At 38.5% G+C, this 23,141-nt stretch overlaps 1 protein-coding gene across 7 annotated transcripts in view; it reads left to right on the forward strand.

Moving 5' to 3' along the window:
• FBXO38 (F-box protein 38) overlaps positions 1-22,655 on the forward strand; it is a 53,836-nt gene extending 31,181 nt beyond the window's left edge. For 2 of the 7 annotated variants that reach the window (XM_081232489.1, XM_081232490.1), the window contains exons 13-22: positions 4,631-4,750; positions 6,195-6,374; positions 7,940-8,677; positions 13,719-13,819; positions 14,043-14,145; positions 16,896-17,062; positions 19,380-19,525; positions 20,011-20,114; positions 20,608-20,721; positions 21,516-22,655. In XM_081232489.1, coding sequence (XP_081088615.1) covers positions 4,631-4,750; positions 6,195-6,374; positions 7,940-8,677; positions 13,719-13,819; positions 14,043-14,145; positions 16,896-17,062; positions 19,380-19,525; positions 20,011-20,114; positions 20,608-20,721; positions 21,516-21,694 — 1,952 coding nt within the window. In that variant the 3' untranslated portion in view covers positions 21,695-22,655. The remainder of the gene's footprint in view (positions 1-4,630; positions 4,751-6,194; positions 6,375-7,939; positions 8,678-13,718; positions 13,820-14,042; positions 14,146-16,895; positions 17,063-19,379; positions 19,526-20,010; positions 20,115-20,607; positions 20,722-21,515) is intronic. The other 5 variants (XM_081232492.1, XM_081232493.1, XM_081232491.1 and 2 more) reach the window with 5 other exon arrangements.
• Positions 22,656-23,141: the final 486 nt, after the last annotated feature.

Here is a 23,141-nt window from a genome sequence, read left to right on the forward strand (position 1 = left end):
TATAAGTTGTGTCTTTGCTTTATAAACCACTGAAATAAAATATGGTGTTTTATAGTGAACATTATCATTAAGGTAATAGATGACTCCAACAAAAATATGCTTTTATTATTTTACAGAGAACTGTATTAATTTACCAAAATTCTATAATTTGGTTAAGGATATTATCTTTCTTAGATTTGCACTTCCAAAAGTGTTAAGATTTAGAATGCTTTATTGTGAGCTAGTTATACGTTAACTGAAAATACAAGTCTATTACCTTCGTTTTGCAGCACTGTAAAACAGGAAGAGGTGTTCATATATTCTGACAATTCACATTGCCTAACATAACATTACCATGCGTCAAAATCATGCTTCTGTAATTGCTAAAGCATTTTGCCACATTATTTTAATATAATTACTTTTGAAGTAATTATAACGACAAAGCATAGTTTGGCCTATACATCATTTAACTAATTTTCTATCTGGATTTAAAACAAATCCCACATACTGCTTTTTTTGTTGTTTTTTTGTTGTTTTTTTTTTTGCGGTACGTGGGCCTCTCACTGTTGTGGCCTCTCCCGTTGCGGGGCACAGACTCCAGACGGGCAGGCTCAGCGGCCATGGCTCACGGGCCCAGCCGCTCCGCGGCATGTGGGATCTTCCCGGACTGGGGCACGAACCCGTGTCCCCTGCATCGGCAGGCGGACTCTCAACCACTGCGCCACCAGGGAAGCCCCCACATACTGCTTTTAATAGTGGGGTGCCACTCCATTCTCTCACCACTACCTCCACAAAGTAACCACTAAGTGAAATTGCTCTGCAGCACTTACTTTGGGCAATGGTTCTCAAATTTGAGTGCATCAAAATCACCTGGAGGACTTGTTAGACCAGGTTGCTGGCTTTCACCTCCGAGGCTCTGAGTAGGTATGTGTGGGGCCAGGTAATTTGCATTTGTAACAGGTTCCAAGGTGATGCTGATGCTGCTGTTTGGGAATCATATGTTGAAAACCACTGACTTTTGGAAAATCCTTGTTTTTGAAGTCTGAGGACAGGCTACAATGTGAAAAAAAAATCCCAGTAGATTCATTTTGTTTTCTATTTGGGGGCAAATACTTGTCAACCGCTAAATAGTTACTCCTGATACTAGAAATTGTTGCATGCAAATTATTTTGTTAAACGTCAGTGACTTCTTTATTTTATAATGGTTAATGAAGGCTACAAATTTAGAATCAGGTTTTATATAAAAGACACCAGTTAATATATTTGTAAAAATAGCTCAGATCCATTAACGTTTATGATTATATTTGGTAACAGGATTTTTTTACAACTGAAATAACATTTCTCCTGAACAGAATATTTGGTAAACATTGATACTTGATTAAAAGATAGCTTACATCGTTTCTGTAAGTTAAAATTGTTCTGAAAAAGATGTATTGCCCAATGATAAAATATTTTGAAACAAAGAAAAAAAAATCAAAACCAAGAATCACTTGCATTTTCCCTAGCCCAAGGGTAGCATCATCTCATTTAATTACCAGAGACATTATCCTTTCTTTGCACCTACCTGCACTCCCCAACATCGAGTCCTTTAGCAAGTCTTGTTGACTGTCTCTAAAACATCTCCCCAATCCATCTACGTTCTCCTTCCTCATTGTACCAGACCTTTTTTTACCTAAATGTTTTAACAGCTTTCAAAGTAAAATTAGTTCTTAGAGCAGCCAGGGCAGTTTTTAAAAAACATGTACCAGACAGTGTTACTCCCTTTCTTAAAACTTTCCAGTAGCTTCACACTGCCTTAGAAAAAAATCCAGTTTCTTGATTTGGGCCATAAAGTGCTACATGATCTGGCTTGTCCTCACCTTGTGCTGCTTCCCACCTCACACACCATGCATGAATATGCCAAGCTGTCACCAACTGCTTCCTCTTCCTAGAATGTCCCTCCCTCCATCTTCGCATGGCTGGCTTCTTCTTGATATTCAGGTCTTAGCTTAAATGTTCATCTCAAAGCTGTCTTTCCTTACCACCTTAATCTTTTTTTTTTTTCAATTGAGGTATAATTGACAGTGTTTGTATATATTGCAAAATGATCACAGTAAGGATGTCTAGTAAACATCCATCACCATACATAGTTACAAAGTTTTTTTCTTGTGATTAGAAATTTTAAGATCTGCTCTTAGCAACTTTCAGATATGCAGTATGGTATTATTAACTATAGTCACCATGCTGTACATTATATTCCCATGACTTATATTTATTTTTGTAACTATAAGTTTGTACCTTTTGATCACCTTACCACTTTGTCACCAATTCATTCTGTTATATCATCCTCTTTTAATTTTGTTACATAAGATATTATTTTCTGAAGTTTTCATTATTGTTGATTAAAAAATTTTTTTCCTTCCTCAACTGGAATAAGCTCCATGAAAATAGAGATATTGAATATTACCACTGTTTCTTAGCACCTAGGAACAGTAAGACATTGTAGTAGGCGCTAAATAAATATTCAGATGAATGAATACAATTAAAGAAGTTAAGTTTAAAATAACCTTGACATATTATATTAAATATTTCCACAGGTTATTGTGGCAACCTAAAAAGCAATTGCTCAACAGCTTTGGAAAACCTTATCATGTAGATATAAGAATGTACTTCTGTTCCAGTGGTTCCCTCTGCCTATAAGAAGCAATTCTAAGCTTTTCACAATCTGGGACCCAGACTACCTTTTTAGCTTTCTTTTCTCTTTCATACCCTCATCTCAACACAAACTCTTTTTCTTTTTATCACTGGCCTACTTACTCTTCTGGAAAATGTAACGTGCTTCCTAGTATATATGAAATGTCACCCCATGTCAGTGAAACCTTCCCTGTCGAACAGGAGAATTAACTGCTGCTTTTTTGTCCATGTTCCCCTTACTTGGACTGTTCTAGCACTTAATGAGTATATTCTGACCTTATTCTGTGTGTCTGACATTTCTGCTCGAAGGTGTGCATTCTCTGAGAGCAGGGACTATAAATTTCCCATCTATTCATTGTCCCTGTATTGTAGCAGGCTCTGGAAACAGACCTCATTTCAAATCCCAACAAATTACTAACCTTTCTAAGCCTCAGTTTCCTCAACTGCGAAAATGAGGCTAGCAGTAATACCCTAGTAAGATTGCCATAAGAAATAAATATGGTAATGTATATAAGAGCATTTAGCATAGAGCCAGACATAGAGTATGTACACATTAATTACCAGCCGCTGTTCATAATCACTGTTGAATGAAAGAAGTGAATTGATTGGCTTTTATCATGTAATGTTTCTGAACAAGGTGAGTTCTCTTTTTGGCCCTAAATAAAGTGTAGTTATTGAGGGTTAGGGCTGGGCAAAAATTTGGAATGGGAGGCTAAACATGAGGGGGAATGTACTGTTGTGTATATTTAAGACCAAAGCAAACCCCACTGTCCCCCTGAAATCTCAGACTTCTCTGCTGTATATTCCAATGGCATTTATCTGAGTGGTATCTTTCTGGCTTACTCATATTTTTATCTTGTTTCTTTGTTGACTGTATGAATTTGTCCTGTCTACTTACAAATTCAGTAGATTCTTTAGTTCTTTCAGGAACAGGATCTTGTTTTCTTCTGTGTTGGTTTATTCATTTCATTCAGATGGTTGGTTGATTTCACAGCAGTAGTGTTGAGCACCCGTAGGCATTGAGTGGTGCACAGGGTAAACACAGTCTGCCGCCCTCTGGGTCCTGCCGAGCTATAAATGTAAAGGACAGTATTGGTATTGTCCTGACTGAAACTGGGACCAGGTACCCAAGCTTAGGTGTAGGTAGTAAGAGGGTACTGGGTTGAATACTGACTTGAGGGATTTGGATTTAATCTTGTAAAAAGCTGGCAAAGCCAGGAATTATTTTATTTAGAATCCTCGTAGAAAAGTGACCGTTGTATCTTAAGAAGATGTAGTAAAGTGATTGAAGCTTATCAGTCTGATATTGTTCACTGTGCTTATCATCTGGAAAAATATAAACGTTCCCATTCACTGATAGGCACTAATAACCCTAGTGAAGACTTAGATGCAAATAAAACATTTGAGTGATATTAAAATGTTAAATATGTACTTACTGTGTTTAATAATCCTTGCCACACATTAGCCAAAAATGATGCAATCTCTAGAGAGCAGGAAAAGAAATACACAATTTGAGCTTGCCTGCTCAATGAATGCATCCTGATTCAACTGGCAGATACTACAAGACTAATTGCTTACAAGATGATCGTAGGGTCTTCCAGTAGCTGGCTCTCACTGCCATCAGGCAAATAGCTTAGAGGGAGACAAACAGTTGCCTCATACAGCCATCCCTGGTAACATCTTCAGGAATGAACAGGTGCTTTCTTCTTTCAGCTGTGCTTTTCTCCCTGCTTTCATCTTAAAATGATGGACTTTCTCCACCAAGTGATCCTTTCCCATCTGTGATCTCCCCTCCTGTAGAATTGGACACTCCTTACTGATATCGATATAATGAAGCACAATTACATGATATTCTTTCTGAATGGGCCTAATGATCATGAGGCTGTTCATTTCTCAAGGGTGCCACAGTTTTGCCTGCCATTGTGGTTGTTTTAGACATCCCCTGGTTTTACTTTGACTGTGATTGTTTTTGTTTAAGCACTGAACGAGATGGAAGACATGGTTCCAGAAGATGGAGAGGTGACGGCTGAGAGTGAGCATGAGGCTCCAGCTCACAGTCAGGCAGTTATTCCTGTGGACGTCGACGAGGAACAAGCAGGTAAGTGTGTGACTTCCCACGTTCATGGTTCTGAAAACTAGGCCTGACTCTAATGAAGAAAGTAAAACACTGAGAATGATTATTTTTTTCAACATTACAGCTAATGATGTGTTACATGCTGCTTATTTTTGACAAGGCCTGTATTACATTTTGATGTTCTTCTTGCTGCGCACGTGTATACATATCTTATTAAAGCTTGGTTTTGATTTTTTTGTAACTGTGGCAGCAACTCCTCTTTCTATATTGGCGTACACACGAGCATATTTGTGCGCGCGTGTGTGTGTGTGTGTGTGTAGAGTAAGCAAGCACTCAAATTACAGCTAGGAAAATAAACACCCTGATTAAATATTCTGCTTGTCCTCTCCCTTCATTTTGGTGGGAAGAAGGAGCAGTGGAGAGGTTGATTTGATTTAATAAACAGACCAAGATCTAGTCTCAGTTTGCCATTGGGTCACTTACGGCAGGCTAAGAGTCATAGAGTACATAAAGATTACCTAATATAATCTTTCATCTTTACAGATGGGGAAACTAATATTCTTTCAAAAGTTTGAATGATTTACTCAAGACCTCTCGGCTATTGATCAAAGGACAGAATTGAGATGAGAACTCAAGTTTTCTCACTCCTGGTCTGTTCAAATGCTACCTTGTCTTTGAATTGAACATATTCTTTAACTACTCTTGTTTTAAGTGTCTTAGAGATGCAGTCACTTATTCAACAAATATTTTATTGAGTGCCTACTCTGTGCCAGGCATTGTACAGTGTGGCAGGAAAAAGACAGGGAAGGTTCCTTGGAGCTTACATTTTATTGATGAAGCAGATATCAGTCACTTGTCAGAGAAAAGTGGGTTGTAGGAGCTGAAGGTTTACAATGTGTAATGCCAAGTAGATAAAACATTTTTGACATAAATAGAATCAAATAAGCAAACTGTAACATGCATCTAGCCTATCAGGAACATGTCTGTGACATCCAATGCATTAGACCTGTACTTAATTAAAGAATGCAGAGTTCTCAGCTAGTCCCATAGGTGTCAGAGGCTCATCTTCATTTGCTTTGCTTTCATTCATACATTTGCAAAATTAGGAAAATATCCAGCCTATTTTTTAAATGATTATTATGACTCTTGTTTTGATGATTTTTAGGATGATTATGTGACTCTTTCACACAGTGAAGATCCTGAAGGGAGATGCCATATGCTCTTCTACTTTAATTTTCCTTTAGAGATATATAATGTTGGGTGGTATATTAATCACACTTAATGTTTACTTTAGAATTAAAGTGTTTTCACAGTGTCTCATCCAAGTATATGCTCATTAAAATGAGTGATCAGGGAGGCTGCATAGAGCCAAAGCATCTCTGTGAGCCCAGATCCCTGGAAACAGTACTTTGAGTGAGACCCTCCGCTGGGCAAAAAGTGACTGTTATGCCTGTGCTCTTTCTTTTAGGACCCAGCGGTCTTCAGCGTGTAGTAAAACCAACCCCAATTACTGTGCATGACTCAGAGAGTGACGATGAGGAAGACAGTCTAGAACTCCAAGAAGTCTGGATTCCTAAGAATGGTGCCCGGCGTTTCTCTGAGCGTGAAGAAAAAACCGGAGAGTCTGTACAGTCCAGGGAATTATCAGGTGAGAGACTGTGTCTTACTCTGACCTGTTAGTGAGAGTCACCATGAGAACAGACACACTGGCCTTTATATAATGGTGTCCCTGTGGTGCAGTTAACATATCCTTACAAAATGTGACAGGAGGCAAGAAAGGCAGCAGCCCAAGCAAGAGAGGAAAATCTGGGTGGTGTTATATCAAGGGCAGGTGCAGCACAATAAGAATATTGTGGAATTGGGGCTCAGGGAAGAGAAGATGTGAGGATTGTCAGTCCCACAGTGGAGGCTTTAGGAAGTTGTGGCATCAGAGTATCAGGGAGCAGCAAGGGGCCTGTGCGTCACATAAAAGATGACAACTGAGTCATGCAGAGCAGTGAAAAACAACCATTCCCCAGTTGGTAAACTGTCCAGTTGTGTTTAGTGAATGTTGGTGGCTAGTTTGGTGCTTGAGGAAGTCCTAAAGTATGTTCTTACAATCCCTTGTCTCCCTTTAAATCCAGTCAACAACCTTCTGCCATTTGCCTCACCAAGAAACTGTAATTCTCTTAACTTTTAGGTTTATACTTCTTTCCTTGTCTTCCCTTCTGTTTCCCAGAACCATATGCTTACCACTTTCTGCAAAGGATGAGGTTTTTTAAAATTGTCTACTTATTTTTCCTTGGGTACCCTACTCATTAATGTATCTGAATGTTTAGTATACATTTGTATACATGTAACACTGAACCTGAAATGTATACACACTTCAGTGTATGGTAAGCTCAGTTCTTTAGACTTGGAATAACTTACTAACCACTGACTGATAACTCAATTCTCATCTTATTCCTTTAAGAAACTCAGATATCTTTACACTGTGATTGAAAGAGCTTTAATGGACACTGAAATTTAGGAAAAGTAATGTGACCAGCTGACTAACCTGATGTTTCCTAGAAAGTTTAGTTTCTGAATTTAGAAACCAGATCTTCTGTCAGCCAGACAAAACGTTATTTAAGTATTCCTTTGTATATTCATTGAGGCTTACTGTGCCCCAGGTACTGTGTTAGGTGCTGTGAGGGGTGAGATGAATAAGTCTTGATATCTCTCTCTCTTTCTCTCTCTCTCTGTGTCCCCCTCTCCCACTGTCTCTCTTTCTCTCTCTCTCTCTGTAGTCTGGCTGAAGAGTCAGGTCAGAAACATAGATAACAATATTACAGGGCATATACTGCACTTGCTTTGGGGTGGGGTGCAGAAGAGATTGGACAGAGGTCCAAAGCAGAAGGATTGATGAGAGTAAAGGCTCCAAGGTAATAAGGCAGGGGTATATTCAAAGAAAAGTTTGGACTGGGGTGTAGAATGTTTATAGAGAAGACAAGAATGGAAAGTTAGTTTTCAGGTAGGTCACAGTAAGCCTTGAAGGCTGAGCTAAGGAGTGTGAACCAGGTAGGCACTAGGGAGCCATAGAGAACTTTTGACCAGTTGAGTGATGTGGTCACCACTTATACTTTAGGAAAATTAGTGTACATTGTCTCCTGTTCCAGATTTACTCTTGCCTTTTGTCCAGAATTTGTACTGAAATCTTTTCTTTTCCTCGGGCCATTCTTCTTTTTCTGTAAGCAGTAAGTGGAAAAGGCAAGACTCCACTTCGAAAGAGGTACAACTCCCATCAGATGGGCCAGTCGAAGCAGTTTCCCCTCGAGGAAAGCAGCTGTGAGAAAGGCTGTCAGGTCACCAGTGAGCAGATCAAAGCCGATATGAAAGCAGCTAGGGATATTCCTGAAAAGAAAAAACACAAGGATGTTTATCCCAGCTGCAGCAGCACCACCGCCAGCACAGTGGGGAACTCCAGCTCGCACAGCACTGCTTCTCAAAGCCCCGACTTTGTAAGGACCGTGAACAGCAGCGGCTCTTCCGAGCCTAGCCCTACAGAAGTGGATGTGTCCAGGCAGTGTGTCTGCTCCCCCGGTGGGTCAGAGGACTCTGAGGCCATGGAGGAGGGAGATGCAGAGAGTTCTGTCTGCCCCAGATGCTGCTGTCACAGGCCCCAGGAATCCCAAAGGAGAACTAGCAGGTGTTCTGACGAGGAACGTCCTTCAACCAGCCGAGCCTGTGTTGTGAATGGCCCGGATGGTACGAGATCCGCCTTTTCCTTTAGGACTCTGCCACCAGGGGGGTCTTCAGGCCCAGCACATGATGAGAGGACTAATGGGAGTGGCTCTGGGGCTACAGGTGAGGACAGGAGGGGGAGCTCCCAGCCTGAGAGCTGTGACGTGCAGTCTAATGAAGACTACCCTCGGAGGCCCCTAACAAGGGCCAGGAGCAGACTCTCCCATGTACCGCTGGTATCTGAGTCAGGTATGACAACGCTGCCAGGATTAGCTACTGCAGGTTAGGACTTGAGAAGGGCATTTGCTCCTTCCATAAGTTTCTTACATAAAGCCAGTTGGGCAAATTGATTTCTACGTTGGGGTTCCGCGCTCATACAGATTTTGAGCTCACTTTCAGCGACGGGGTGGGGGTGGGAAGCGGGGGTGGCATGTAAAACAGCTTGTAAAATACCAGCCAGGAGAGGCACAGAGAGTTAAGCTTCTGATAAGAGTGCGACTGTGTGTGTGTACTGACCTTAAATACAGTGCCAGTCCCACGTCTCACTCCCAGCATGTAAACTCTGCTCCCGTCCCACACTGCAGAGGCTTAACTCCTAGTGCAGTTTTAAAGCCTTAGCTGAAAGGTAAGGACTGGAAGTCGCTGGGCCTGGGGGAGCCCAGCGTGCGGGTGCCCCCCCTCTACCTGCCTCTGTAGCATTGAGTAATTTTTCCCAAAGGCTAGTTTTGCTGCCAGTTAGGCTTGCCAGGAGAAAAGCAGGTAAGTAAGTAGTTTAGCTGAGAAATGTTTTGGTGAAGATATCCTCAAGACACATATATGTATATAATTTCATTAATAACATTTAGGTGTATGCTGAGGCATGGGGTTCGGCGGGGGTAAGCACATTCTTTAATTATAATCCTGTTTATATTTCTGATCTTAGTTTTAAATAATCTCTCCTGTCTTTATTAAGTCATGAATACCTGTCAATGAATAATAATACATTTTATTTTCTCTAAGCCTTACTCAATTTAAAAATCTTAAAATCAGCACCCAGTACATAGAGTTCCTTTTTATCTACTATTGCAATAAGTAGAGCTGATTGAATCATGTGGAGCTAAACCAACAAAAACAAGCTTTCTTAAGATAAATAGGAGATATTAATTAATTATGTGCTAATTATCATAGTAGCCTAAGCTCATATTAAAGTATATGAGTTTTATTTGCAGATTTTATTATGCTTTGCAAACATCAGCTCTGCCATGATGAAAATACTTTTCCCAGCTTGAATTTTAAATGGCTTATCTCTTTCTTTATACGTAACATAGCATTTACCATTTTAACCATTTTGAAGTATATAGTTCATTGGCATTAGGTACATTCACATTGTTGTGGGACCATCACCACTATCTATCTCAACTTTTTCATCTTCCCACACTTAGAGTCTGTATCCATTAAACAGAAACACCTCATTATGACACCCTTTGTTGCATGGTTTTTCATATTTGTTAAGTCAGATCTACATGTTTACTTTTGTGATTTCATTGTTTTTTATGCCGTGGAAAGCCTTCCATTCCCTACACCTGGCTCAGATAATTGTTCACATCTTCTCATTCTTTTATTCATTTATTTGTTTATCTTAGTTTAGTTCTTTATCTTAATCTGTGGGAACTAATTTTATTTTTTATTACAAATTGTCACCAAGTTGTCTCAATACTGTTTATTGACATCCATCCATATGTCATTTTGAAATGCTCTTTTATCATGTACTTTGACCATACTGTGGTTTATCTCTGGGCATGCTGTCCTGTTCCAGCGTTCTGTCTTCTTTCATTACTCTTTCGCAAAATTTCCTTGGCTAGACATGCACTTATCATTTATTTTTATAGTTTTATTTTATAATAATTTTATCAAGTTCCAGAAACAAATCTTCTTGTGTTTTGTTTGCAATTCCTTTACATTGATTGACTGAAAAGATAAGTGTCATTTGTACAGCATTGAGTCTTCCTATTTAGGGACTATTTTGTCTTACGTGTCTTGGTAAAGTTTTATAGTTGTTACTGTTTTGGTGGGTTTTGTTTTGTTTTTGTTTTTAACGTGGGTCCTTCACATTAACCGTATTGGGAGGAGGGGGGTTAACTTCTTCTTTGCCTTGTGTTCTGCTGTTCCCTTTGTCATTTTCTTCTGACTTGTTTCATGACCAGAACCTTTTCTTAGGTTAAATAATTTCCTAGAATTTTTAAAAATTCATTTATGTAGTGCTTTTTACTTTTTAAGATTAATTATATCTGTTGTCTTAATGATTTTTTTTTCCAATTTGAGAAGACTTCTAATGTATGTAGCTAATGTGTATATGGTAGGTAAATTACTTGCTAATATTTTTAAACAATAAAAATGTCCATTTACTTTCAGTAACAGCTTTTCTGGAGAAATGTCAAACTGCTGATTTTTAAATTATCCAGGTCTCTTTTGGAAAGAAGAACAGTTATTTGGGTGGCTTTCAACTTGTTATTTTTAATCTAGCATGTTTTTGATATCTGTTGGCCATTCTGCTTTAAAAGTTTTAAGCAGGTAAATCCAAACTAATAAAGGAACAAACTTGATTGTTATGGATTTTTTTTAATCCCTTCAAAGAAAATATTTGAGTTTTTAATTTGGTTTTTGATTTACGGCCTTACATAGTGTTAAAACCGTGTTAGAAGTAGTTATTTGTCTTGTGATTTCCTGTTTTGGGAATAAATGCCTGTAAGTTGTTCTTTTTACCCTCATTGTATAATACTTTATAAAATAAATATCACAAAAATAACTAATTGGATTGTCAAAGAATAGCACTTAAGATGAATATGATATGGTTCTCATGAATACTGACCTCTTTCCTTGACACCCCATGACTGGATTGGTCTGCTTTTCTGTGTTTCTGTAGCATCTTTGCTAATGTCAACTACACCGTGTGTTGTAAGTCCGTGTTTTAATGTCTATTTTTCCAGTAGACTATGAGCTCCATGAGGTCAGGGACAGTGTCTGCTTGTTCACCGTTATATTCCCAGCTTCTAGCACAATGTCTTACATGGTATGGGGCTCAGTGAATAATTGTGAACTTAATAAGTGGTAGGAGCCATCATATGAGGTATGTTGATGCTGGTGGATGTATGAAATGATTAAGGAATCTCCCTAAACAAAGATTTACTCTCCCTAATAAACAGAGGGAGACATAAGGAAATAACAAACACAATGAACTCTGTTTTCTTTTTACATTGGGAAGCATTTGTTTTTCAAGAGTATCTACATATAAAGTGTGACTTAGTCTTATAAACTTTTCTTAGAAAACAAACTGCCAGTTTGGGTACTCAGGAGAGCAGGAAATTTAACTTTGAACCCCATATTCTGATCAGTTACAGAGTAGGGGAAGGAAGCAATCCATGAAGGTGAGAGGCTGAAAGTTGGAGCATAGAAGGAGAATGCTAATAGAAGATTTTTACTTGAACACTGTGATGAAGGAATGGAAACAGACCTGTTTTTGTTTGTCTTCATTTTGTGGTACTGGGAGAGGGAACCAGGACCTATTATTGGTTGTAACAGGAGTATTAATTTTGGCTGTTGTATGAAATGGTGGCTGCTGTTAGAAGATTCCTTGTCAGTGAAGATAGATTGTTCATGAAGCTCCTTCAGGAATACTGTGGAAGGCGGCCTTCAGTGGGTCACCTAGATCAGTAGTTTTCTCTTCCAGAAACCCAGTGTTTTGCTTGGGTTCAGGGTCCTTGGAGGAAGTTTGATGGATAAAACTCTTGGGCTCCCTTTTAGGCTTCAACCAAATTAGCTGCTTTCAATTGTTTTGCATAATAAGATTTCACAAAGATTTCGAATGGTGGAGGAAAGGGTTCTGGTGTATTGAAAAAAAGAAAAAAAAAAAAAACACTTGAACTAGATCTCTAGAGTCCCTAACTCCAAGCCTTTGGGAATTTGCAATATTTGTACCTCGTTTCCCTATCTTTCTTTGTAATCATGTTTGAAGTGAGAGAGTTAACCAAGTGGTAACCCTGTAATCTAGTAGTAGTAGCAGTGTGCAGTATGGTGGGATTTAATTCGTAAAGGTCAACCTTTTTTCATTCAATATATGCTCTGCTACACAGTAAAATGAAGACAGTGACTTTTAATGTCTTGTCTTGGAATATGTATGTGCTTGTTAAGTTTTTGAGATGAATTTAGAACTTGTATTTAAATAATATCAACATAATATTTGTTTTTATAATTAAACTATAATGTTTTAGAACAGTACTAGTAAATGAATTAGGACCATACTAGGCAGAGTTTGGCGGATAAATGATTGCAGGTTTTCTAGCATACTGATAAATACATTGGCCAACTGTTCTCCCTTCCCATGTCTCATTTTACTTATTTGTAAAATAAAGATAATAATCTATCTCAGAGGGCTGTTAAAAGGATTAGTTAATACAAGTAAAACCCTGAGAAAAGTGCCTGATACACAGTAAGCATTCAGTAAATATTTGCTGTTATTGTTATTACATTGACGTATCTATGATGCATTCATTCATTCAGTGAATGTTGAATGCCAGTTCATTCAATAAATGTTCATTTTAGCTCATTGCTAGTGGCTGACATTGATATGAAGATGAAATGACAATGATGTTGTCTTCAAGGAGCTTTTAGTTTAAATGGAGAAATAAAACACATACAGGGAATTACAGAACCATATATGATGTTTGGGGATACAAGTGCCTTATTAGAATAGGTGGCATTTAAGCTGGACCTTTCAGGGATGGGTAGTATTTCAAAAAGTGAAGTCAAGAAAGGTATTCTGGGCAGAAAAAGCTAAAACAATTAATGGCTTCAGAGGCATTGGCAATGGGAGATGACTAGGATATGGTATGGAATAAAATTGAGAACATTTGGGGCTAAAGCGTAGCTCCAAATGTCAGGCATTGAAATGTATTCACTAAGCAGTAGTAGTCAATGCTTTAAAGTTGTTTAGCAGGAAAGTGGTGAGTTTAATCTACCAGTAGTATTTAGGATGGGTTGAGTGCCTAGAGACAGAATGTTGATTAGACTGTTGGAATGGGCCAGGTGTGAAAAGCACAGTGTTATGTTTGATGTTGATATGTTTGAGACAGCTGAAGGTGATCTTGTTTTGGAAGAGGCAATTGGAAATGACAGTCTGACTGTATTCCTTTGGGAACCAAGTAGTAGAAGTGAGAGTTTCCTTGGTGGAGTTTATACATATGCAGTTGAATGTGCTCTCTTTGAAGGAAAGACAGCAAGGCTAAAATTTGGATTTTCCTCTCGCCTTTTTTAGAGGTTGCCAAAACAAAGCCACGTCATGCCATGAAGCGGAAGCGGACAGCAGATAAGTCCACCAGTACCAGTGATCCTGTGATTGAGGATGACCATGTGCAGGTGAAGGAGAAAATCCTTGCTTAACCTTTTGGTCCAGCCAAGTTCCTGAATAATGTAAAGGAACTAAAGTTCCCATCTTTACATAGTTTCTTTGCCCTAAAGGGAAGAGACTGGTAGAAGTTGCTTCTCACTTGTGCCAGTGAAAACACTTAAGCTTTTAAAAAAAAAGAAAGAAAGAAAGAAAGTACAGGAAGATACATCTTTTAAATTTTTCTTCTTGTAGGTCCTTGTATTAAAATCCAAAAATCTTGTTGGAGTCACTATGACCAACTGTGGAATCACAGATCTAGTGCTGAAAGACTGTCCCAAGATGATGTTTATCCATGGTATGTATTTAGGCCCATGTCATACAAGAGCATCATGATTGAGTTTAAAGAATTAAAGTCTCATAAATACTACAGTAACATTACTACATTACTTTTTCAAAAGAATCATTATTAGATTTTTCTAATTCTGTCCTCATTCTGTAGTTCTCAACTAATTATTCCATCGTATTTACAAGGGACCATGTGCAGAGACTTGGTTCATCTTTTAATACATAGCCTCTCCTCCAGTTTCCTCCAAATGACAATTACAACCTGATCTGACAGAGGTTAAATTAACAGCATATATGGGCTTTGGAGTCAAGTAGCCTCACCTTGAATCCTGTCTTTGCTACTTTCTAGCTGTGTGATGCTGGACATGTTTTATGTATGTTTTGGGAGGAGGGGGGAATAGTGACTGAGCTGTAAGTGCTTAACTGCGCTGGATTTGATTGATATCATCAATCATAACCTCAATTCATGGCACATTATCCTTAGTCCAAGCCCCACTTTTCTTTTCAGTCCCATTTCTCCCTCATTGCCAATCCCATCAGCTCCCATCATCTATAGTCAGGTATTTAATATATGTCCTTTCAGTCTATCTTTCATGTCTTTTTTTATAGACATATTTGTCTTTGAACAAATAATAGGGTATTATTTTGTGTGAGTTTTTAAAATTTTAGATACATAATATGTCTCATACATGATCTGTTTATTTTTCCATTATTACTCAAATTTATATTTTTGATACCTATCCATATAAAATTATGAAGAACTGACTTGTTCCTTGCCTTGTTCAGTTTATATATATTCTGCACACACGTGTGTATATGTGGATGTATGTACCTACACATAAACACAGTAGAGGGTCTGACCTCTAGTAAAAGCCCAGTAAATGTTCATTTGTATTAGTATGGCAAAAAAATATTTAGGGGCTTTCTATTTTTTGCACTTCTCCAATACTGGTAGTAAACAAAACAAGGAAATCCTTACCAAACATTTTGTCATAAACTAGGAAAATCCCAAAAAGGAGAGATAAAACTGAAATTTAAGCACTACCTCTCTCTTGAATTCTAGAAGACTCCAGACATGGGGACCCCAAACCCCGTGTTCACCCTTACAAGGTGGTACTTTATCTCATGTTGACGTGTCCCCCTAAAACGGAATGGGGGTCCTTCAAAAGCTCAGAGATCATAGCAGCAGCAGAGCCCAGACTAGCATAAGAGCTTTCAGCGTGTCAGCACTCTACTCTCTGAGGCCTGAGACTCTACCTTCGGACTCTGCTGGTTGACTTCTCATTCCTGTCTCTATTCTGAGCTCTCTGAGAATCTGACTGGTTTTCACCTCTGCACTTGACTTTGATGATTCTCTCTGTATCTTCTCTAACATTAGTGGTGGATCACATGGCCTCAGGCCCAATCTTTTCTCCTTAAACCAAACTTTTTAGCTCAGCTTATTGTAGGACAGAAGATCTAGATAAGAAGCTCAGTCCCTAGACACCCACTGATGTATGGGTTGTCTGTTAACGGTGGATGAGATGACTAAATGAGATTAGAACTGACCTTAGCCAAGTCTGGTTTTACAGCAGGGAACCACTGAACCTTTATCGCCATCTAGTCCTCTCTTCCCTCTTTTCCCGTCCCCAACACTGCCTCCTCTTCCTCCTGCCGTGTCGCAGGAGAAAATGAGTCTGAATGGCATAAGACTTGGTCAGTGTTCAAACATCAAAATTACAGGGCTAGATTGCTCAGTAAGATGATGACATTTGGATCAAGGATGTTACAGAACATGTCTTTATGAAATGTTAAAAAGGTCAGGCATGTTGGCCTTATGGATAGAATATCTTTGATCTGATCTGTCTCTTGAGTTGGACCAGGTTGAAATCTATGGTAAAAACTGGATCAGATTGAAATGTGAGATTAAAAAAAGGAAGGGGATATTTTTCTGAAGTTGTTATATCACAATTACTTTTCTCTATAACCTCAATATTTTGTATGTTAAACGGGAAGAATATTTAATCACGTTTCAGACCAGCACTTTCAACAGAACTTTTTGCAGTGATGGAAATGTTCCATATCTATACTGTTCGATATGGTAACCACTGGCTACTTGTGACTGTTGAACATTTGAACTGTGACTAGTGTGTGAGGAACTAAATTGTTAATTTTATTACATTTCAGTTAATTTAAATTTAAATAGCTACAGGTGGCTAGTGGCTACCACATTGGACTGTACAACTTTAGACCAAAGTATCCAAATATTTCTGGGTCTTTTTTTTTTTTTTTTAAGGTTCTGGTTTTATACTTGAGGTAAGAATTAAAATCAACACTGCTCATTCCTATGGGTGAATGTAAGATAACGTATGTGAATTATCCAAGGAACCATTACCCATAAAATTGTATAATTCAGTAGTTGCTGTCATTCATTCTCTTCAATATGTATTTCCTAAACAATTCCTATATTTAGGCAGCTCATTCTCTGGAACTTGAATTTCTTGCCAGTAACATCTTAGATAGGAAAAGGTATCTCCCTTCTAGCATGAGGGTGACTGCCTTCTTTTGAACAGGACAGAATCATATTTTCAAGTCATTTTGATGACTGTCAGTTGTCCTTTGCACTAGCACTTGACCTATGTTAAAGATGTTTACATCTGCAATATTTTATGCTAATAAAAGGTATGCCAGTCCTCCAAAGAGGATTCCATATAGGTTATACGTTGCTCTATTATTTTGTATAAATTATTCGTAGAGCTTACCATTGTTTTCATTTTGTAGCTACCAGGTGCAGGGTACTGAAACATTTAAAAGTAGAAAATGCACCAATTGTAAACCGATTTGACTATGCACAATGCAAGAAACTGAATATGGATCAGGTACTAGACCAGATACTAAGGATGCCTCCTGAGAGAAACCGTATCATATACCTACGCCCCATGCAGCAGGTAATGAGCTCTGCTTCTTTTTGGTGATCACATATTGCAGTGATATTGTTATTTTAGTGTTCAACCTTTTTGAAATTGGCTTTTATTAATCAGAAAGTGTGCCATGCTGAAGGAGAGAAATGTTTCCTCTTCTCCTGCCTGGACCATCCTGTCTTCATTTCTAGGTGCTATACCTCACGCGGGCCATAGGCAGGCTAGGGACTATTCAGGGAAAAGACAAGCAAGATAACAACAATAGAATCTGTGTTATAAAGGAAGTGGCTGAAGGAACTGGGTATTAGAAAGTACATTATAGAAGATGGAGTGACACTGGCTTCACATGTTTGGACGTCTGTCCTGTGAGAGGGGGATTAGACTTGTTCTGTGTGATCCCAAGGGATCAAATTAAGATCAAGGGGTGGAAACCTTAAAGAGGCAGTTTTGAGTTTCATATAATGTCTGATGGTTGGAAGCAGTCCCAGATGGGCACAAACTGTTGAAGCAAATGAATAATTTGCTGAACCCACAGTAATGATTCTTTAGATTCTACAGAGTTTTGTTAACCAGCCTAGACTACCTTGCCAATCTTCTTCATCAGTGCTTCTCTGATAGATTTTTGTGGGCTTTTAGCAAGTTATATGATGAGGGGAGTTGTTATACAGCAAGTTTTATACTTATTAAAAGTTGCCTGTGGTAAAGAGCACAGACTCTGGTTTCAGACTTCCTGGTTCCAGTTCTGGTTCACTGACCTGTAGCAGATTATTTAACTTCTATGTCTTAGTTTCTTCATCTCTAAAATTAGAAGAATAAAAACCTGCCGTTACTGTGATGGTTAAATTAATACATGTTAAGTGCTAGAACAGTTGCTGGAATGTACTAAGCAATCATATAATAGTTGCTATTACTATTATCATCATTATAATAGTAAAGTTTTTATAATATCTGTGAGATAATGGCTGTTAGGTGAACCTATTGTGGTAAACGTTTCACAATATATGTAAGTCAAACCATCATGCTGAAGATATGGCACGTATATACAATGGAATATTGCTCAGCCATAAAAAGAAACAAAATTGAGTTATTTGTAGTGAGGTAGACAGACCTAGAGTCTGTCATACAGAGTGAAGTCAGTCAAAAAGAGAAAAACAAATACTGTATGCTAACACATATATATGGAATCAAAAAAAAAAAAAAAGTTCTGAAAAACCTAGGGGCAGGACAGGAATAAAGATGCAGACACAGAGAATGGACTTGAGGACACCGGGAGGGGGAAGGGTAAGCTGGGACAAAGTGAGAGAGTGGCATGGACATATATACACTACCAGATGTAAAACAGCTAGTGGGAAGCAGCTGCATAGCACAGGGAGATCAGCTCAGTGCTTTGTGACCACCTAGAAGGGTGGGATAGGGTGGGTGGGAGGGAGACGCAAGAGGGAGGAGATAATGGGGATATATGTTTATGTATAGCTGGTTCACTTTGTTATACAACAGAAAGTAACACACCACTGTAAAGCAATTATACTCCAATAAAGATGTTAAAAAAAACCCAACAACATCATGTTGTATACCTTAAAGGTATACAGTGATGTGTGTCAATTATTTCTCCATAAAACTAGGGGAAAAAAGAGTAACATTGTATGTAAGACTCTGCTTGATGTCAAAAGAAGGTTTAAAGGAAATGTGGACCTTTGCAGTCAGTGTTTGAACCTGGCCTCAAAAGAATCATTTCAACACACAAATTGGTTGTTGAGTGTTTATAATTTGCTGGGGCTGAAAAATACACAGGACATCATCCTTCTTGAGAAGTTTGCCTTTCCACGAAGGGGGTAGACATATATGTCATTAGGATGACAAAGTGGGATTTCGTAAGTAAAATAGGGATGAGGGCATTCCCTGAGAAGCAAGCAATGTGAACAAAGGTTACACGGGGGCAAGGAAGTGTGTTCTGTCTTTAGGAATGGACAGTAGTCCAGTTAGAATGGGGTATATGGTACTACACATTCACAGTTCTATAGTGCCGTCAAAATTTCAACCCGTAAAGGATATATTCAGAGGCGGATTGCTGGGATCGGTTACCTGAATCCGGCTTCTCTGGTTTAGTTCACATTTATGTAACAGTGAGATGTAAATTGCTGAGCTTGCTAAACAGTTGAATTTGCTAAGCCTCATCCCTAGCATGGCAAGCTGTGTTCAGGATGGAATGTGACTCTTTGATTTTCAAATCAGCCAGAGATTTAAAAACTGAGGTCCCAAGGAAAGATTGTTCAAGCCCTAGGAGATAGATTTCTAAGGAATTCTCTTCCTTGGTCCAAAATCCTCTCTCTCGTGTTTTCCACAGGTGGACACACTAACGTTGGAGCAGAAGCTATTTAGTGGTCCCTACCCCTATCACATCTGTATTATCCATGAATTCAGTAACCCTCCCAATGTCCGGAACAAGGTGCGCATTCGCAGCTGGATGGACACAATAGCAAACATTAACCAGTAAGTTATCTGCAGCCCCTGACGACCTTCTAAGTCAGCTCCCAGAGCAAGGATGCCCAGAAACAACCAATCCTAATTATTTTTTATTTTAAATGATTTCATCTGGGCTTTTCAGGCACTGAAACATGAATTGGAACGTGAAAAAAAAACAAGGGAGATGAGGACTTAAAACTAAAATGCGTACATATATATATGTCACTTTTTATTTTCTAACTTATAGAAAAATCACAAGAACAGAGACCGTACATGTACATTTAGTTTCATTCCTTTAGCCTTACAGCATGGAAAAGAGATATTAAAGATCTTAAAACTGATGTTTTACATCATCAGAAAATTGACTTTTTACGCATTTGTTATTTTAATATTTTGTTTGAGACCTTCATTAGAATCTAGGCATGACACATTTTGATAGTTCCTTTCTAACCTACATCCCAACATTATTTTCAGTTTTATAATTTTTATTTAATTTTTCTTGTTGCCTCCAGAGAACTCATTAAGTATGAATTCTTCCCTGAAGCCACACGAAGTGAAGATGACTTAAAGAAGTATCCCAAGTACCCATGGGGTAGAGAAATCTATACTTTAGAAGGTGAGCATTTATTTGTAAATGGTTGTAAAGCTAAATAGCTGTTAACTAATTAGATGGAGAGACATGTCTTAGGGAAGATTGGAGTAGGGGCCTAACAATTTGTCAAAATAATGGGAATATTGAATATCTGCAGGTAGCAGGGACCAGATAAATAGTGCTCTCCCTGTATGAGTCTTTACCATCCCTAAAATAATCAGCAGTATTGAAACACAAAAAGTGAAAGAAAATTGAAACTTGCTATACAGTTTGAAAGTTGCAGTGACTTGAGGAAACCTGTGTCAGCCTCTTTATTTTGTGTGTATATTTATGTACACATATATATAAAGGGAAACTGAGGCTTAATGGAAGCAAAGGATGACTAAAATCACATGACTAAATAGTAGCAGAGCTAGAATTGGAATTTATATCTCTGGTGCTGCTTTCAAAATACTAACAGTGTTCGGCCCTATCATTACTTCCACCCCAGTAGCACTGTTGATCTGTCTTCTTTTAGGTGTTGTGGATGGAGCACCGTATTCAATGATTTCTGACTTCCCTTGGTTGAGATCACTACGGGCAGCAGAACCCAACAGCTTTGCCAGATACGATTTTGAGGATGATGAAGAAAGTAATTATGTCCTGACTTGATTTTTATTCTCTAGTTTGACGTTATCCTACGGTGTTAGATACTTAGTATTTTGTCTGAGTTAGGAGCGGCGCAGCTTTTTATCACTTCCCATATATATGTTTTTGCTTTTTGTTATTGTTTGGTTCACCCCTTGCTAAAAAAAAAAAAAAACAGCTCTAAATGTATACAATAGATAACCAGTTGACTTACTAGGGATATATGAAGGTTGGTGGAAAGGATTCCTTCATACAGATTGTCCTACCTAGATTTTTTTTATTACCTAAATGTTTATAATCTTGTTACTCCTTATTGAAGAATTTGGTCAACTATATTGTTTCAAAACTGTTCCTGTTATACTAATGATTCTGCTACTTATGAACTGCTTCTTGTTGGGTAGCATGTGGGAACTTATGATTTAGGTGTGGTTACTTGATGGGGGAACTTGAAGGAACTCTGGAATATAGTTCTTCTAAGTGTTAGCACCCTTGAATATCCATTTGTAGGAAGTTTAAAAAAATATTTTAGGAGGAAATTGATTTCATAAACTACATGTATATATATATGACTTACCTCTCTGGTACATTTTTCACCTTGGGCCTTTAATCATGTGTGCTCTTTTTGGCATCAAACATAATATATAACCAAACTGATGGGGACCCATTCCATGAGCTATACATACATCAGTTACACTGCATGAGAGAGTATACAGGCATATCTCATGGACCAGCTAAATCAGAGTGGCTTTCCAAATGATTCTGATAATCTTGTTTCCCCTTTTCTTTCTAATTTCCAAGGCACCATCTATGCTCCTCGAAGGAAAGGGCAGCTGTCTGCAGACATCTGTATGGAAACAATAGGAGAGGAAATTTCAGAGATGCGTCAGATGAAAAAGGGCGTGTTTCAACGAGTAGTGGCAATTTTTATCCACTATTGTGACGTCAATGGAGAGCCTGTTGAAGATGACTACATTTAACTGGCCCCTCCTCTTTCCAGCTATTCTGGCAGTAAGCTGCTGGGGCCATCCAGCTGCCAGAGAGCTTCACAGAGGCTTGCGGCATGCAGTTGGGAGGCTCCGGCGCATTTTGGTATATAGGAAATGTATAAGGAACATTGAAGTTGTATACAAAGATTTGTACATAGAGGAAATACACAAAGATATTTCCTAAGTACCAACTTTATATCATATGTTTATACAATTTAATTTAAAAATTCATTTTAATGAAGGCAGAGAATTGGAAAGAGTTCATTTTGTTCATTTTTCCAGACTTAGTTCATAAAGTGTCACTTTCTGGCTGAGCCCGTTTACTATATATATATATATATATATATATATATATTTTTTTTTTTTTTTTTTTTTTTTTGCGGTATGTGGGCCTCTCAGTGCTGTGGCCTCTCCCGCCGCGCAGCACAGGCTCCGGACGCGCAGGCCCAGCGGCCATGGCTCACGGGCCCAGCTGCTCTGCGGCATGTGGGATCCTCCCAGACCGGGGCACGAACCCGCGTCCCCTGCATCGGCAGGCGGACTCCCAACCACTGCGCCACCAGGGAAGCCCCTATATTCTTAATCATCACTGTCACGCCCTTAAATCTGTGCCTTTTTCTTCTCGAGCAGAGCTGTTTGAGTAAACCTGTTGAAGCGTCTTTTTGTCTCTTGTGCTCTTTTTCTGTTACTATTAAAACTCCAACTAAACCCTATGGTCAGAGGTGGCTGTATGTTTGTTTCTGTACAGAATTGTGGTTCTTTTTCCTCTTGGTATTGTAGTTGCCATATTTCTTAAAATGAAGTAAAAAAAAAAAAAAAGACTCATGGGTTTAAAAAAATAACTGAGTTTGAGGGGGAAATGGAAAAGTTTCCAAAGCATTTCTAGTTATTTATTTCCATATTGTGTATATGCTTTATCTTGAATATAAAAATAAAAATTTATTAAAAACTTTTTTCTTGCCTTGGAACTAAATCCCTCATTTTAAAGAAGAGTAGCAAATACTACACAGAAAAGGAATGTGTAGTTGTGTCTAAGTAAGATTTCAGTGTAGTCTAATCTCTCATCTCTTTTTTTAAAGTTCTGTGGCTGCAAGATGTTTAACTCACCAGACCTCTTTATGACAGAACACTGGGAACAGCAGAATTTCCCCAAATATCTGGTCTTTAGGAGATGGCCTTTCTCCTTTCTCAAGGAGAGAAATTCACCTGATGTATGGCAGTGATAATATGCAGTATCATAGTGTCAGGGGTTAAAGCAAAAAAAGCTTCAGAGCAACACCTGTGTCTGAGGGCTGGCTTTGTCACTTGCTGAGTGAACTCAACAAATTGCACAAACTGAAGTTCTGTGGAAATATTTTAGAAACTCTTCCCAGATAGAATATGTAATTATGGTCTATAAGGGTCCAACCCCTTCATTTACAGGGGATTAATTGAAACC

The sequence above is a fragment of the Mesoplodon bidens genome (assembly GCF_964165515.1).
Source record: "Mesoplodon bidens genome assembly, chromosome: 4".
NCBI classification, from domain to species: Eukaryota; Metazoa; Chordata; class Mammalia; order Artiodactyla; family Ziphiidae; genus Mesoplodon; species Mesoplodon bidens.